Below are 16,483 nucleotides of genomic sequence, written 5' to 3'. Positions count from 1 at the left end.
TAATATTTACTCACCTAGTCCAAGGACTATGGACCTTGCGCGCGTGCTCGCGCTCGGGCTTAGTCACGGGCACGGGTTCGGTGCGAGGGCATGGGCATGTGAGGCAGTGTAGTTGTAGAGGTGCTAGTGGCGCACTTTGCACTTCGCATATCCGCATCCGCATCGTGTCGCAGAGGGTCGCTCCTTCGCGACCTTGAGCGAACCGGAGTGAGACGTTGTTGCAGCAGATTTGTAACAGCTGTGCAATTAGTGCAGGGTTCAGCTGTAACTGCTGCATGGCTGGCCCAACAACTAGAAAATGGCTAGCTGCTGTCTCACAACAGTTAGCATGCAGCAGCTTAATGGCCCATGCACAACAGTAAAAAAAGGGCCATAAAACGGATAATTTTCTCAAACAGCTAGAAAACGGTCATGAGATTTAATTCCCTGGACCATAACCTCCAGCCATCATAGCCTATAAAAGGAGGGTCTGGATGGGTTTTCAAACCTTCTCTCAACCCACTCCAGTAGACCCATATAAATTAAGACACAGCTCACTACTTTTCTCCAATACTCCAGTGGTTCCAGCAAGACATAAATGGTTGAACCTTTGCTAAAAGAACAGACCAACGGTGTGGTCTAGAACGGTTCATCTGAACCAGTGGCTGAAGTACTGACCAGTGCAATGTTTTAAATCAAAAGAAATTTCTTCTCTTTCTTTCTCTTTTGAGATTTTTTCTATATTGTAATTCTGCCAGATAGAGTGTATAAGAGTTTCATTTGGTGAGCCTTCATCTACACCAGGCTTGTCGTATCCTAGAAGCGGTTTACCTGTAACCTATCAGTATACCCAATTCACTTGAGTAGGGACAAATAACATTTTAAGGACAGTGTTTGTGAAGTGCTTTAGCCAGTCCCGATTTCAGATTATTTTGCAATTTTTCGATTTCCACATTATACAGAAATATATTAATCTGTATAATTTACAACAGTACTTGGAACTATCCAGTTTACTCTACCATGCAAGGCCTAAGGGACCTTATAAGGTGTATGTTATTGGGTTCGTAAAATCCATTTTCCCCATCGTTCACCATACATGATGAACTTGGGAATTCCATGGTGTAAAATTCTTGCACATAACCTGCAATGTTTGCATGGCAAATGTCATCATCTCATTGTTCAATGCAGCGTGGCCCACTAAAAAGTTGGATCGAGTTTTGGGTCCAAGGCATAACATCAACAATCAAATCTAAAGGGATGGAGTGGATGTAACACACAATACGGTATGCCCAACAATGATCTGATGATGTAGCCCTTTCCACTCAACTATTGTAGAGGATTCTGGTCCTTTCACAACCTCCTACAACTGTTACCCAAAAATTAGCTTGGGAATGTTTGATAGAAGGGATGAATTTGAGAATAGTAAGCCATTGATTGGTTGGTGCATATGCCATGCTTTTCTACCAATTGGGTCCATCCATATATTGGGCCCTGACATGGATGACATATCTATAGAAAATTAGACTTATCAAAAGTTTCTAACCTTCTGAAAGCAATGGCAATTGGCAAACCACAAAAAATGGTTTAGGGTCAAAAGAAAATTGAGAGATAGGATTATCTGATAGGTTTTGATTTGTAAAAAATAAGCCCTTTTTTTTTTCTTAATACTAATAAATTGACAGACCCAATTGATAACTCATTTTGTCATGGCTAACATGGATTGCAAGATTCAACCCATGTGCGGTCGCCCGAGTCTAACAAATAGGCAATTAAGAACAAAAAAAAAAAAAAAAAAAACACAGCTATGGTCCACATTCAACTGAAAAAGGGGAGCTTTGGTGGTCACGATCTTCCAATCTGGATTTTCATAGTGCATCAACAGTGTGGTCACATGTCCACAGTTGGAGCACTCACCCAAGGGCCCGGTCATACTTCCCAGAGTCAAGCACTGCATTGGAAAACACTTCTGCAAAGAACAAACGGCCCACGTTCAATATTCCTTTGCCTACTTTTTTTTTCTTCCTTGCATTGAATCTGATGAAAAGAAGTCTTCTGTTGCTTAACATGGGCCCGGAATTGTGATGGCATCATGATGTCATAATCAAATTAATTAAAATACTAAAAGTTGGGGAAAATAAATAAAGGCCCACGACTTTGTTCAACGGCCAAACAAGAGATAATTGGGCAATTTTTATTTCATTTTTTGCGTAGGAGAGAGAAGTGGGGAATATTGCATTTATAACTGAAGAATATACGTATAACACGGGCGCAGCAATGCAGGTGCGCGCACACATATATATCGGGAACACTCTCATGGGCTGTTGTAACAGTGGCCCACCTACTGCTTATCTCAGCTTAATTTTAGTATCTGGTGATATTTGATGAGGCCAACCTTTTGTGCTGCCTGGATGTCCCACATGGGAAGCACATTGGCCACAGATACATGCTTAAATGGTTATGAATGCAGTGTGTAATCATTTGTCCAGAATAATAGATAAAATCCGGAACCAGTGATCCACAAAATATCACATGCATTTACACAATCTGTCTAAAATTTCAATGGATTTGGTAGCTCCATGGAGAAAATTAGATTTTTAACAAGTGATTAGATACAAGTACAACAGCGGTGCCCGTTGAGTTCTGGTAGCATCTTTTTTTTTTTTTTTTACACCCCAACATGTTGCAGGTGTAGAATATCCAATCCATGAAAAAGGTGGGGCGTGCTATGATACCTAATATGAAAATCAGGCTGATCCACTCATTGGGTGGGCCACACCAGTACACTAAGTCATACAATTGGCAGCCCTGCACTGTGGTACATTATTGGTTCTCATCTGGAAAATCACCTAAAATGGAGGATTCAACATTAATTCAGCATACCCTTTGATTCAGGCCAGCTTTAATGAAAACCATCCAGCCCTCCTGACCAATTCATTTCTACAATTAAGAAGCTTAGCCAACCTTGTCCACTCAAGAGTAATGGTACACTTTGATTCTTGGATGGCATAAACTGAAGTAGCCCATGTGAAATGGTACGCTCCAAATCTTGGATGGAGCTGTGTCAGCATTGAAAGACGATTGTGGGGTTGGTGTAATCATAAGAAATGGCAAGGGTAGGTGTATTCCGGCCTTTTGCAATAGACTCCACAAATGCATAGTTAATCAAGCAGAAGCAATGGGCCGCCTCCTGGGTCTTCAGTTGGCTATGAAGCTGAACATTCTAAATCTAGAAATAGAGGGTGACCCTGAAATAATAATTAAATGATAAACTGTCAGGAGCTGCCATTGTGGAAGATTTGATTACACCCAGACAATGCAACGAAGAGTGTCCTTCAAAGATTGAATAGTTGTAAGGCAAGGGCACTGACAGTTTGACGAGGTCTGCTAATTCAGGTTATGAATAATGGTTAAATTGAATTAAGTAAATGCGGAACCTAGGTTAAATTGAATTAAGTGAATGCGGAACCTATAAATATAGATATCTCAAACTAAAAGAAAAGAGAGGAGGGTATTTGCATCATGGTAGAAGAAAGAAAAGGAAGAAGGAAAAAAAAAAAAAACAAAAACAAAAAACTTGGAGGGAGAATTTTTTATATCCAATCCTACCTTCCCTAGAACAAGACGAGATATTCAGCCCTTCCCTACCTAGAACAAGACGAGAAGCATATCTTTGCTTGATCTTTTATTAGTATCCTCTTTCCTTGGATTGGTACTCAGACACATACATAAAAAATAAAGCATGCAATTCGAATGAGATAGACAACTTCAATTTATAAATCATAATTGAGGTTACACAAAATCAGAGTTAGAAAAGTGGGTAGGTTTCTTCTGAAAAGTGCTCTGTCGAGGGAGGGAAGCTTCTTCTCATTTTTTATTGCTTGTAAAAACTACTCCATTCATAAATCCCTTGGGCTTTTTATATATAGATAGTAACTCTCTATTTCCTAATTGGACCCCAACACTTTTAATTTCCTAAATTTATTTATTTATTTATTTTTAAAGCAATGGGTTCATTAAGATAGAAAAAAAAGTACAAAAAGCCTAAAGAGGAGCAACCTGCTGAGATAGCAGGGAGCAAAAACTAACGGCCAAGAAAAGAAAGATCACAGAAAAGAGACCCCTTGACAATAGAAACCCATTCTATCAACATTCTCTTAGCCCTGGACCCCACGAAAGAAGACGAAGAGGAAGCGTCGTTAAAGCATCTATCATTTCGCTCTTCCCAAACTGACCACCATATTGCCAGAATAGCCATGCGCCACACCGTGGTCTTCTTCTTTCCCAATCTTAGGCCATGCCAAGAGGAGAGAAGGCTAGAGGCCGAGTCAGGGATGCACCAACTGATTGAGAAGATGTGGAAAAAGTCCACAAAAATCTGAGTCACGAAGGGGCAGTGAACCAAGAAGTGATTAACTGTTTCGGCTTCTTTCATGCAGCAAAGACAGATGATGACAATCTGCATATCCCTTTTAATAAGATTATCAACGGTGAGGATTCTGTTACGACCCACCAAACAGGCGAAGCAGATGAGTTTGGGGGGAAGCAGAATATTTCCAGATGAAGGGGGAGACGTCCTGGGATGGGTTCGAGGAAGGATAGATATGCGCATAAAGGGACTTAACCGAGAGTTTTCCGGACATATGTAATTTCCATATAATAGTATCCTGCTGGCTGAGGAGGGGCTTGATGTTAGATAGGCAGTCCTAGAGCCATATACTCTGAAGCTTCGCTATCGGTCAGATTCCTAGAGTAACGAATGTCCCAGAGCACCTGGGCTGGCGTGGCATGGAAACAGCTGTTGACGAAAATATTTTTGTCAGGAGCCAAGCGATAGATGTTAGGAAACCGGCGTTTGAGGATGTCTTCCCCCACCCAATGATCTTCCCCAAAAATGAATAGAAGAGCCATTTCCTAGCTGAAACGCGCAGTTCTGTATGACCGGACCCTTGGCGCAAAGGATGCTTTTCCAGATGTGAGAGGCCTTGTAGAAGGAGGAATCTTTAGTCCACCAATTTCCGGGGGAGGAGCCGTATTTGCCTTTGATAATTGATGACCAAAGGGCTTCCTTTTCGGTTGCAAGTCTCCAGGACCATTTGCCTAGCAAGGCTTTGTTCATTACCTTCAAATTTTTTACATTGGCGCCACCCTCCTTGTACATTTTACAGACTTCCTTCCAATCCAACAGGTGGAATTTTTTCTAATTTTCCTTACCAAACCACAGAAAATCTCTCCTGATCTTGTCGATGGCGTTCAGAACCAAGACCGGGCACTCGAACAAAGACATATAATACAGGGGAAGATTCATCAGAGTTGCTTTAATCAGAGTCAGGCGACCTCCAAATGAGAGATACTAACATTTCCACATCGCCAAGTATTTGTGAAATTTAGAAATCACCCTGTCCCACATGGATTTTGTGGGGGGGGGGAGGGGGGGGGGGGTCTCACTGCGAGGGGCAGACCGACAAAAGTGGTGGGGAATGATTGGGTCTGGCACCCGAGAATTATAGCAGAAGAGAGCAGCGTATCGGTGTTAACATTAATTCCTAGCAGCTTTGATTTTCCCATATTGATGCAAAGACCAGACACAGCTTCGAAACAGTGGAGAGCAGTTCGTAGGTGATTGACGTACTGAGGAGAGGGCTGAGAGAATTTTAAAATATCATCAACAAACTGGATGTGCGTGAGAGGGTGAGTCAGACCTGGCATCGACAAACCACGTAGGATTCCCTGGTCATGGCCTCTGATCAACATCTTGGAGAGCGCCTCACCAATGAGCAGGAAAAGAAGAGGGGAAAGGGGGTCCCCTTGACGCAGGCCCCTAGAGCTTTTGAAGAAACCCTTTGGGGACCCGTTGAGGATAACTGAGAAATGAGCAGACCTGATACAAGAATCAATCCACTTGCTCCACCTGGCGCCGAACCCCATGCGTTGTAACATGTACCTCAGAAAGCCCCAATCCACATGATCATAGGCCTTGGCCACGTCCACTTTGTAGAAGAAGCCACTTGACTAATTTTTATGACAGGAGTGCAGGACTTCATTTGCAATCAGAGCCCCATCAATGATCTGTCTGCCTTTGATGAAAGCGTTCTGATTAGGCGAGATGAGTTTGGATAAAACCTTCGACAGGCGGGAAGAGAGGGTTTTTGCCAGAATTTTATAGGGACTCCCTATTAAGCTGATAGGTCTAAATTCGGATAAAGAAACAGCCCCCGCCAACTTGGGAATGAGAGCAATGAAAGAAGCCCCCAGCCCTTTGGAAAGCTTTCCTCGGCTGTGAAATTCCTGGAAGAAGTGAAGAACGTCTAGTTGAATCAAATCCCAGAAAGACTGATAAAATATGATCAGGAAACCATCCGGTCCCGGAGCTTTGTCCCCTTCCATTGCGTCGATAGCAGCTTTGATTTCTTCAAGAGAGAAAGGAGCCTCGAGGAGAGCAGCGTCAGCCGCATCCAACGTGTTGAAGGATACATGATCGAGGAGCGGTCTTCTCCAGGTGTCGGAGGTTAAGAGATCACGAAAATGTTTTATCGCAATGTCTTCAATTTCCTGTTGATTCTCCACCATGACACCGTTGTCGGAAATGGAGAGGATGGCCTTGGACCTGTATTGCTGTTAGCCAGATTGTGGAAGAAACCGGTATTTTTGTTGCTCTCCGCAATCCATTTGGACCTGGATTTAATCCTCCAAGAGGCTTCTTCTACTAGAGCTCTATTCGAAAGGTCCTGAATGATGCCGATGCGCCTGGTGAGGGTTTCTGAAGAGTGAGGGATGTCATCAACCTGTGAGTCTATTGCTTGCAACTCCGATAAAAGGGAGTCGACCTCAGCTTCCTTCTTCTGGATTTCCTGAAGATGCCAACCCTTAATATTATCTTTGAGAAGTCGGAGCTTATAGGAAAGCTTGTGCCCAGCGAAACCTTCCACTTGGAAAGTAGACCACCATTAAATGATTTTGTCGCGAAGCCCATCTGACTGTAGCCATGAGGAGTTGAATTTAAAGGGTTTCGGGCCCCAGTTAATCTCCTCTAGAGACAAAAGGATGGGGCAATGATCAGAGGTTGTTCTGGGGAGAGAAGATTGGAGGGACGAAGGAAAGGCTTCTATCTAGTCAGGCGAGAGAAGAAATCTGTCGAGCCTGGATTGAATAGGGTTCCTGCGATCGTTCTTCCGGGTGAATTTGGCCCCTAGGAGAGGAAGATCAATGAGCTCATGAGACTAGATCCAATCAAAGAACTGAAGCATAGCCGGCGAAGTCCTCCTCCTAGAATGTTCCTTGGTGAAGCGAGTGACATTGAAATCGCTCACCACACAGAGCGGGCCTGAATAGGACAATCTGACCCTGGTTAACCCATCCCAAAATACAGATCTAGCAGAGTCGGTATTAGGACCATAAACAACGCAGATGAGACACTGAAATGAGGAGCACTTATCTTGAAGAGAGATGGACATCGAGAAGAAGGCTTTGGAAGAAGAAATGAGGTCCCATTTGGATGCTCACCACGCAATAACGATGCCTCCCGAGCTACCTAACGTGTCCAGAGCAGTCCACTTCGCGTCAGGCGCATTCCATAAAGAAGACATCAGCTTATTTTGAAAAAGAGGAACTTTGGTCTCTTGGAGGCAAACAACATCAAGATTGTTTCTGCTAATAGAGGCTTTAATTAAGCTCCGTTTATGTTTGAAGCCCACTCCCGTGACATTCCACGAAAGCTCCGTTTAATTTCCTAATTTGTCTATACTTGCTATCCTATCTTGAATCCAAATAAGAATTTTCCTAATCTGTTGAAATATTAAGACACCCACCATAGAAAACTTTTAAAAAGGCATGTAAACCTGTGCTTACTTGGACAATGATTCTTAACACTCTCCCTCATTATCAAGTACCACTTGCATCTACCATTCCCAAACTTCTTTTAAAAAGATCAAACTTGTTTGCATCTAGTGCTTTGGTGAAAATATTTACTGCATGGTCACTGATTGGGACACATCAACTCGAGCTCATGACTTCTCGCAAATGAAGTGGCACTGGACCTCCATGTGCTTCATTCGAGTATGAAATGTCGAGTATGATACCAACATGATCGAACTGGCACTCTCACTCATAATAGGAGCAGGATAGTCAACCTCCAAAGTCTCTTAGTAGTTGCGACAACCACACACTTCACCTGTAGCTAGTATTGCAACTTGATATCCGGCCTCTGCAGCAAATAATGCAACAGTAGGCTGCTTCTTGTTTCTCCATGATACACTTCTTGAACTAAGACAAACAAAAACCCAATGTTGAATGTGTAGATACGTCCCCAACCTTGTCCAAATCACAATAGATTTCAAGCTTTATTGGCATACCATTCCGGTAAAACATGCCTTCGTTGATGGTTGCCTTCATATATCTCAAGATCCGCTTCACTTAGAGCTGTACATGAGCAGCAAAGCTCGGTAACTCGCTCGACTTGACTCGAAGGAGCTCAACTTGACTCGGATCGAAGCTGAGTTTGAACCGAGTCGAGTTGTTTTTTGGTGCTTGAAATGAATTCAAGCCAAGCTCAAGCTTGCCCCTGCTCGACTCGGCTCGACTCGGTAGGGTATATATACCCTTTAAAAATCAAAACCCTAACTCCCAATCTCCCATCGGCCATCCCAGCGCCCGTTCGGTCCCCTTCAAAAAAAAAAAAAACCCTCTCTTCGTTCCCCTATCTCCCATCGGTCATTACCCTTCTTCCCTCTCTCTCTCAAGTCTCAACTGCTCGATTGCCTTACTGTTCTTCTTCCCTCACCTGTCCAGCTACCTTTCTGGCGACCATAGCGACCGTCCAGCAGTCCCTGCCCTGCTCGGTCGCGATTTCCCTTACCCTCCTTCTTCCCTCTCTCTCTCTCTCTCTCTCTCTCTCTCTCTCTCTCTCTCTCTCCCGCTCACCTTGCCCTGTCCAGCATCCCTGCCCTGCCTGGTGCCCCTGTCCATGCCGCCAGTCGTCCCTGTCGTTCGTCCCTGCCCTGCCCAGTGCCCCTGTCCCTGCAGCCAGTCGTCCTTGCCGCTCGTCCCTGCCCTGCTCGGTGCCCCTGTCCCTACCGCAGCTCGCCCAGACTCGAAAACTTTGCTCGAACTCGGCTCGAAATCTGCTTGAACTCGGCTCGAGCTCTGACGAGCCAAGCACGAGCTGCTGTTCCGAGCTCGAAGGCCAAGCCGAGCACGAGCTGGGACTCGAGTAGTCCGAGTCGAGCACGAGCTGGGCAAAGCTCGACTCGTGTACACCTCTAGCTTCACTACATCCATATGTGGCTTCCTAGGCTCATATATAAAATGATTGACAACCCTAAGTGGATTACTAAATTTGGGCGAGTAATAGTTAGGTATATCAGGTTACCAACCATCTCTTGATAAGCATGTGCATCTATTAGTAGCTATCCTTCATCTTTCGATAGCTTGTGATTCACTTCAAGTGGCGTTGAGATAGGTTTTGAACTTTTCTTTTTCTTTTTCTTTTTTTCGTTTTTTTGAGAGGTGGATCGTTTTGAACTTAACAAATCAAACTTTGTGAGCAAGTTCAAACCGATTTTCTTTTGAAGAAACAAAACCCATTTATCTTTCATCACTTCAAGACCAAAAAAGTATTAATGGTTTTCCAACTCCTTCATCTCAAACCTTTGGGAGAATTTTTCACTCGATGTCTACATGATCAATCGCACCAAGACCAATAAAAAAAACTTGCATGAAAGGAGAACTAACACAAATAGGAAGTGGAAAAACTCAAAAAAAACAGCCAGTCTCCCACCAACATGCCTTTGATACCATGCAGAAAATCTTTAGCAAGGCACGGACGAGGAGGACATTGGCATCATGGTAGAAGAAAGAAAAAGAAAAGAAGTTCTAGAGAAAAGTTTAGAGAGAGGGACAGTCTTTTTCTCCTTTTTGTATTTCTTGTAAAACTACTCCATACATACACCGCTTCAGCTTTTTTTATAGAAACTCCTATTCCCTTATTTGACCCCAACACTCTTACTTTCCTAATCGGTTTGTACTTGCTTTCCTAGCTTGAATCAAAATAAGAAACTTCCTGATTTTTTGAAGCACAAAAATACCAATCATAGCAAACTTTCTAAAAAGGTACTTAAGCCCATGCTTACCTGGACAATGATTCTCGATAAACTCATCAGATGGACCACTCATTTATGAGAAAAATGGACAGTTAGATTTTTTTTCAAAAAAAAAAAATCAAAGGTGAATGTTCAATGCACATGTACGCTACTTAATGAGTGGACTAGCCTGAATTACAGGGCACGGCATATTGACGAATGCCCTGCATCTTGCTTGTGCTACTTTGGCAGGAATGTCAGTAAAATGGGACAAAGATCAGGAGAAGCAAAAGTGCAGCAGAGATCCCACAGGCAGTCTCCCTCACTCATTTTCTGTGTAACAAATCAGACAAAATAAACAGAAACGAAAAACTGCATGTAGCTCATTAGGTGAATTGCTAGGAAACAGCGTTTGTGTAGGAGATATAGTAACATACTATGGTGTTCGCTTCTGGTACATCCTTCTGTATATTTTTGCCCCTTCCGACTGTGCATGTATCTCTCTTTCAGTTCGAATTCCCAGTGGGTTGCTTAAGAGCCATCCTTCGGGGTCACATAGAATATTGGGATCAAGAGCATCCATGTGTTCAAATTCATCAGGCCGGGCATCAAATTGATTCCTCATGTCAAGTGCCACTTCCAGCACATCCGACTGCACAAAAACCTATTCACCCAGCCGCACAACATACCAGTAAATCAATAACACAATTTAACAAAACAACAACAACAACAACAAAGGAAAGAAAGAATGAAAGAAAGAACGTCAAACATTCATAGGTGAAATTGGAAAAGTCAAAACAAAATTCAAAATAGCACCCGTTCAGGTAAGTATAAACAAAAATCAAAGTAGGTTCCCTATCTCTTTGCAGAGAACAAAGCTAAAAATTGATCAAATGTGTTTGAAACATTGATTGGATGTATGTGTCAGCAAACCTGTGACAAGTTAGGTTCAAATCTCTGTTGTCATCATCTAAATCTTATCCCAACTAAACGGGGTCAGCTCAAGGTTAAAATCGATGTGTCTAATATAAAACCGAAACTATCGCATTTCTTCAAAATTGTGAATTTCCATAAAAACTGGGAAAATACCCTTAGATATGGGAGAAGTTTGGACTTGATTAAGAGAAGGGGTTTAGCATTTGAATTTTCAAAAATAACAAGATTTTTTTTTTCATTAAAAGGAACTGCCTAAAAGTAAGAAAGGAAAGAAACTGTAAGCTGTAAGAGAAAGAAAGTCATGAGCCACAAAATGTATAACTTTTGATACTGTGAATGCACAATCGGCAGGGAATGGAGCATAGAATTGTGTGTTTACATGCTGCATGCACACGTGTTAAAGGGAGTAAAAGGAAGAAAGAGAGGTGCAAGTTTGAACAAAAAAAGTCGTCCAAATAAATTTACAAATTGGTGAGTATTTATCAGGCTTGATCACTATAGCAGTTGATTAAAAGTCCATTGTGAATTGGGCCACCCTTTTTTTTATTTAGGTCGAGTTGGCACCAGTCGGATTGAGAGATGAGGGAGGGAGAGACCGAGAGAGTGGAGAGGAGGAGAGAAGAGGAGAGAAGAGGAGGGTGATGGTGGTGGGTGGTTTCCAAGCTTGGAAGATGAGGAGGATGAGCGAGGGAGAGAGAGAGGCCGAGATTCGAAGATGAGGGAGGGAGACAGAGTTTGGGATCCGGTTGGGGTAGAGTGCAATGGATAGGGTTAGAGATGATAGAAATTATATATATACCCAAACCCGAGTCGAGTCGGGTTTTGGATTGAGTCGAGTCTAACCGGATTGAGTTTCGGGTCAAATCGGGTTGAGTTACTAGCTAACTCGAACTCGACTCAGTTTGAGTTCGGATTGGGCGAAGCCTATTTTGTTCGGACCGACTCACCCATTCGGTTCAGGTCGAGTCAGATCTGAACGAGCCGGATGAGTCAAGTTAACTAGATCGAGTCATCCCGTGCCCACCTCTAGGTGCACCCTTTGCTTATTCACAAGGGTGCGACAAGTGAACTCCTTTTCAAATGACTTAGCCAATTACCAAGGTTGTGAGCCCACGTGTTGACACTTTTTACAAGGGCGCAACAGGCTCCTTTTTCTCTTAGAGTTGTGATTTTTCATACCTGAACAAGAGGCTAAGACTACTATAACCCCTACTAACAACACAGTTCCAAATTTGCTCCTGGACCAAACCCAAGAAGTAGAGTTAGCTATGGGCCCTATCACTTCTTTCCTAGCAACTTACTAATAGCAACAATTTTTCTCCTCTAAGCAATGCAGGAATATCACTTCAAAACTTCCAACGAGTAGTACATCAAAACATATACATAACATGTTAGTTTCCTTACAATTAACCTTTAAGCATTAACATCTAACACATAATTCTATTACAGGTTCATAACATACTAACCAAGTCACCTTCCAAAAGAAAACATATTAAGTAAGCCAATGGCTTGCCAAATGTCCAAAAATATACCAACCAAGCACATCCCAACATATCAAGAGTCATTACAAGAAGCAAAATTCAAGTCATAAAACCGAACCCAAATTTGCATCAATGAATTTGTGCATATCTTTATTACCTTGAACTTCTAGAACCATTTATTACATTATTTCAATCGGTATTTTTGCTATTGCATTTACTTTGTTAGGAGGCTTATTCAATATTTAGTTCCTTTCCTCATTTGCCCGAGTATTTGTGCATATCTGTAACTTCCAAATGGTGCAAACTAACAAGAGTCACTTCTTACATCTAAGCTCCTTAATCTCTAGAACTTCACAACTTCTTCTTCTTCTTCTTCTTCTTCTTGTTAAATAGAAGAGCATTGATTCAATGAGCACCATAAGATACCGAGAACCAGTGAGCTCACTACCTCCATCCACTAAAAGATGGGTTGCAGGAATCTAACAAGAATTTCACAACATGAATGTTTAAACGTCAAATTGAAATGTGTCAATATGCCTGGAGATACGTGCACACCAACTCTTACTGCACACTGTGCATGCACAATCTTTCCCATCAACAGAAGAGCAATTGTAATTCTTTTGTTACATGCACCCCCACATCCAGCAACAGTCAAAAGACAATCTAACCTGACATGTCGACCGTCTCCATAAGCATCCCTGACAATGACCTCATCTGCATTTAGCTGTTCCTTGATCTGTTGAGGCATGGTGCAAACTGTTAGACTGCATTACAACTTGGAAAAAATTTTGACATGTGGAACACACAAAAGCACATGATTACAATATCTTTTTCATTTTTTAATAAAAAAGACAAGCAGATGAATTCAACAAAACTTGTGACCAAGATGACCAGATCATTACGTCTGTCAACCGCTCGATCAGAAAGACACTCAGTACTAGAAGGAATACATCACCCCCAGGCTTTGGATTAGAGAACCTGGTAAACCCAGCATGGTGTTTCAATTTCATGGATCAACCAGTTCATACGGTTTTCAAACTGAACTGGCAGATTTCGAAATCGCATGCACTTTTTTATAGTTCTTATAAAGAATCCGATGGAGTTTTATCATTCAATTTTCTATGGTATTCTGAAGCTTTGGGTTAAACAGTGTGTTGCTTGCTCCCCAGGATATTTTGGTTGCTTGTTTTTAAGTGTTTGGATTATGGTGCTTTTAGTTATGTTTGAAGTTTGCCAGGTCTAGGACAGTTGGTTTGGGATGTGTTTGGTTGCACCAAATTTCATGATTATGTCTAATTTGGGGCAAAAATAACATGATATTTGGTGAAATCAAACACACCCTTAAGTGATACTTGCAGTAGTATTATTTACACGGGAATAAATAAATAAATAAAGGAAATGAAAAGAAGAGTGCAGTGCAGGCAGTAATAATTGGTGAGAACTTGGATGGACCCGAAATTTCAGGAGGAGGTCATGCATAACTGTAACCCTTTTTATGTTCCCTCATAATCCAAGAAAAGAATGGAAAAAATTCCCCCCATTGAGTGTAGCATAGCAGATAAGCAAAGGAGATAGCTGGAGAGATATCAAATTCCGATGATGAGATAAAATTGGGGTTTAGGTGAAAGAGAAAGAACCTTCTTTTGCATGGACTGCATCATGGGGGAATCGATGGAACCCGAATCAGAAACCTGTGTAGTCGATCGGACACTGAATCTCCTCTTCACCAAAAAGCCTTCAAATTTGGGTGTCGAATACGAAAAGTCATGGAATTGGAGCTTCCTAACCGCAGATGATGACGACCAAGAAAGTGATGCTGAAGCTGATGCGATTCTCTCGAAAATCTTCCTGCTATTGCTGCTACTGCGGGAAAACAAGGAGGTGGGTGTGACTGCAACGGAACGGATGAGGGGAGTGGTATTGGTGCTCCGGACGGATGAGAATACGTACGGACGCATCAAAAGTGTATGAGTCATTTGGGATGGATGGGGGCCGCGTCGTCGGTGTCACTGCTTTTTATCGTATACCTAAGCAACTGATGAAAACCCACCTCAACCCACCTCTCTCTCTCTCTCCCTCTAATTTCTAACTTCGTCCTCGTTTACTCCTATTCGTTCCGCAGTTAGCTTCTCATTGACGGCGTGAATCTGGATCGTTTATCGGGCGGGCAACTTTGTTCACGCTACATCTCATTTATTAGAATCTGAGCCGTGCAAAATATGGAGCAGAGTCATAACCTTATCTTTATACTCGTTAAGCGGGGCCATACATAGAGAGTGGATTTGTCCTCTTTTTTTTCTTTTTTCTTTTCTTTTTTTTTTCCTAAAGTCATCTTTGCGGTGCGAGACCCAAATTTCTCCAGTACCCATCCAAGAGAAGTAAATTTTCATTAAAAAAAAAGAAAAAGAAAAAGAAAAGAAAACGTTGCCTGTGAAAGTTTCACCCTCCACTTGAAGGTCCTTGGGCCAATCATGTTCGTGCCCCACCTGCCATTTAGATGGTACTTTACATTTTCTGCGGCCCACTCCCAAGAGGGATGAAGAACCGAAATGTAGTAGAGAGAAATGACTTCACGAGACAACTAACTGGTGATGTATCAAAAATCATCAATCCGTTTTTTCCGGCTGCGAAAGATAAATGATGCAAAATTATGGGACTTTCAAGTACTTTATTAACTTTAGTTGCAGTTGTTGGTTCCTCGGTTTGTTTTTAATTATGCATGTGCAAACCGATCAACTTTGACTCTAAAAATTAAAATAAATAAATATATCAAATATGAATATATATATATATATATATATATATATATATATATATATATATATATATATATATATGACCAAATTCTAAGAAGATCAATCGCTAACTCAAGCACTTACAAAAGTTTATATCGATTAAGTGATAATTGTTAGGTAGGATTCTTCCTCCAAAATTGAATTATTTTGTGTCTTCTACTAGTGCAAATCAAGCAAAAGGAAAAACTCACAATTAGTTAGTAAGAGCAACCACAAGAATGCGTCTCTTGAAATAACTGCTTGATATTGGATAAAGAACAAATCTAGCATATGAACCCACACTCATATTACAACTAAAAATTATATCTAAGAATTATCATTACTTAATTATTATTACTTTTAAGATGAGTTGAAATAAAGTAAATTAATAGGTTTTTTTGTTTTGATTGGTGTGAGACTCTTAGATCTGTTGCATTATTCTCTATTTATAGATTTCTATTGTAGCTTATTCCTCCATTTCCTTCTTCTATTATTACAATGGTTATAGTAGTCCAAAAGTTTTTCTAAATTCCTTACTTCTCTAGTTCCTTCTTTTAATAGGTTTCTCTTTACAACGGTTCGACTTCTGTAAATCAAAGTTTTGTTGCCTTTGGTCACATTTCATATCTTAAAAAACTCGACCATGCATCCTATATATCGACTACGTCAAAACTTTGCTACCCTTGGCTGCCTTTTATATCTTAAACAACTCCATGGTGCTTCTTATATATTGACTGCAATACTCCATTGACCATCCACTAACGTGTATCAGTAGACTTATGCCAGCTGTGACCCCCCAAACAGAGCTCCAAATCTTTGAAGATCTTTTTTAAACACTTCATGTTCTCTCATACAATGCCATGTGTCGCCCTCTCATAGGGTTTCTCAAAATAGTCAAAAATATGATACAATAATAGTAGAAGGATTGGACCTTCAACGGACATGAAATTCAGGTTTACCCTAGTTGTGGCATTGGCGTGGGTGCAAGTGCAAGTGAGGGAACTGTAAATTCAAATAAATTATTACAATATATATATATATATATATATATATATATATATAGAGAGAGAGAGAGAGAGAGAGAGAGAGAGAGAGAGAGAGAGAGAGAGACATGAAATTCAAGTTTACATAAATTATTAGAATATATATATATATATAGAGAGAGAGAGAGAGAGAGAGAGAGAGACTTTATCTCTTTTTTTTTGAGAGACGTACTTGTTGCAAAAATATTGATTTTTAT

At 41.3% G+C, this 16,483-nt stretch overlaps 2 protein-coding genes and 1 long non-coding RNA gene across 3 annotated transcripts; all 3 read right to left on the bottom strand.

Annotated features, from left to right (window-relative positions):
• Nucleotides 1–4,816: 4,816 nt before the first annotated feature.
• Nucleotides 4,817–5,904, bottom strand: LOC131249446 (uncharacterized). The gene is made up of 3 exons (XM_058250255.1): nt 5,425–5,904; nt 5,191–5,329; nt 4,817–5,076 (listed from the first exon to the last, which is right to left on the bottom strand). The coding sequence occupies exons 1-3, from the start codon at nt 5,902–5,904 to the stop codon at nt 4,817–4,819; spliced, it is 879 nt and encodes a 292-aa protein (XP_058106238.1).
• Nucleotides 5,905–9,865: 3,961 nt separating this feature from the next.
• Nucleotides 9,866–11,529, bottom strand: LOC131247844 (uncharacterized). Its single transcript, XR_009172055.1, has 2 exons — nt 10,490–11,529; nt 9,866–10,385 (listed from the first exon to the last, which is right to left on the bottom strand). It is a non-coding gene; the product is annotated as an uncharacterized LOC131247844 (long non-coding RNA).
• A 1,397-nt stretch (nt 11,530–12,926) lies between these two features.
• LOC131249445 (protein BOLA4, chloroplastic/mitochondrial-like) lies at nt 12,927–14,762 on the bottom strand. The gene is made up of 2 exons (XM_058250254.1): nt 14,107–14,762; nt 12,927–13,205 (listed from the first exon to the last, which is right to left on the bottom strand). Exons 1-2 carry the CDS (start codon nt 14,443–14,445, stop codon nt 12,927–12,929), a joined length of 618 nt encoding a protein of 205 aa, XP_058106237.1. The 5' UTR covers nt 14,446–14,762.
• Nucleotides 14,763–16,483: the final 1,721 nt, after the last annotated feature.

Source organism: Magnolia sinica, chromosome 6 (assembly GCF_029962835.1).
Source record: "Magnolia sinica isolate HGM2019 chromosome 6, MsV1, whole genome shotgun sequence".
Classification (NCBI taxonomy): Eukaryota; Viridiplantae; Streptophyta; class Magnoliopsida; order Magnoliales; family Magnoliaceae; genus Magnolia; species Magnolia sinica.
This window is presented reverse-complemented; position numbering and strand designations above follow the sequence as displayed.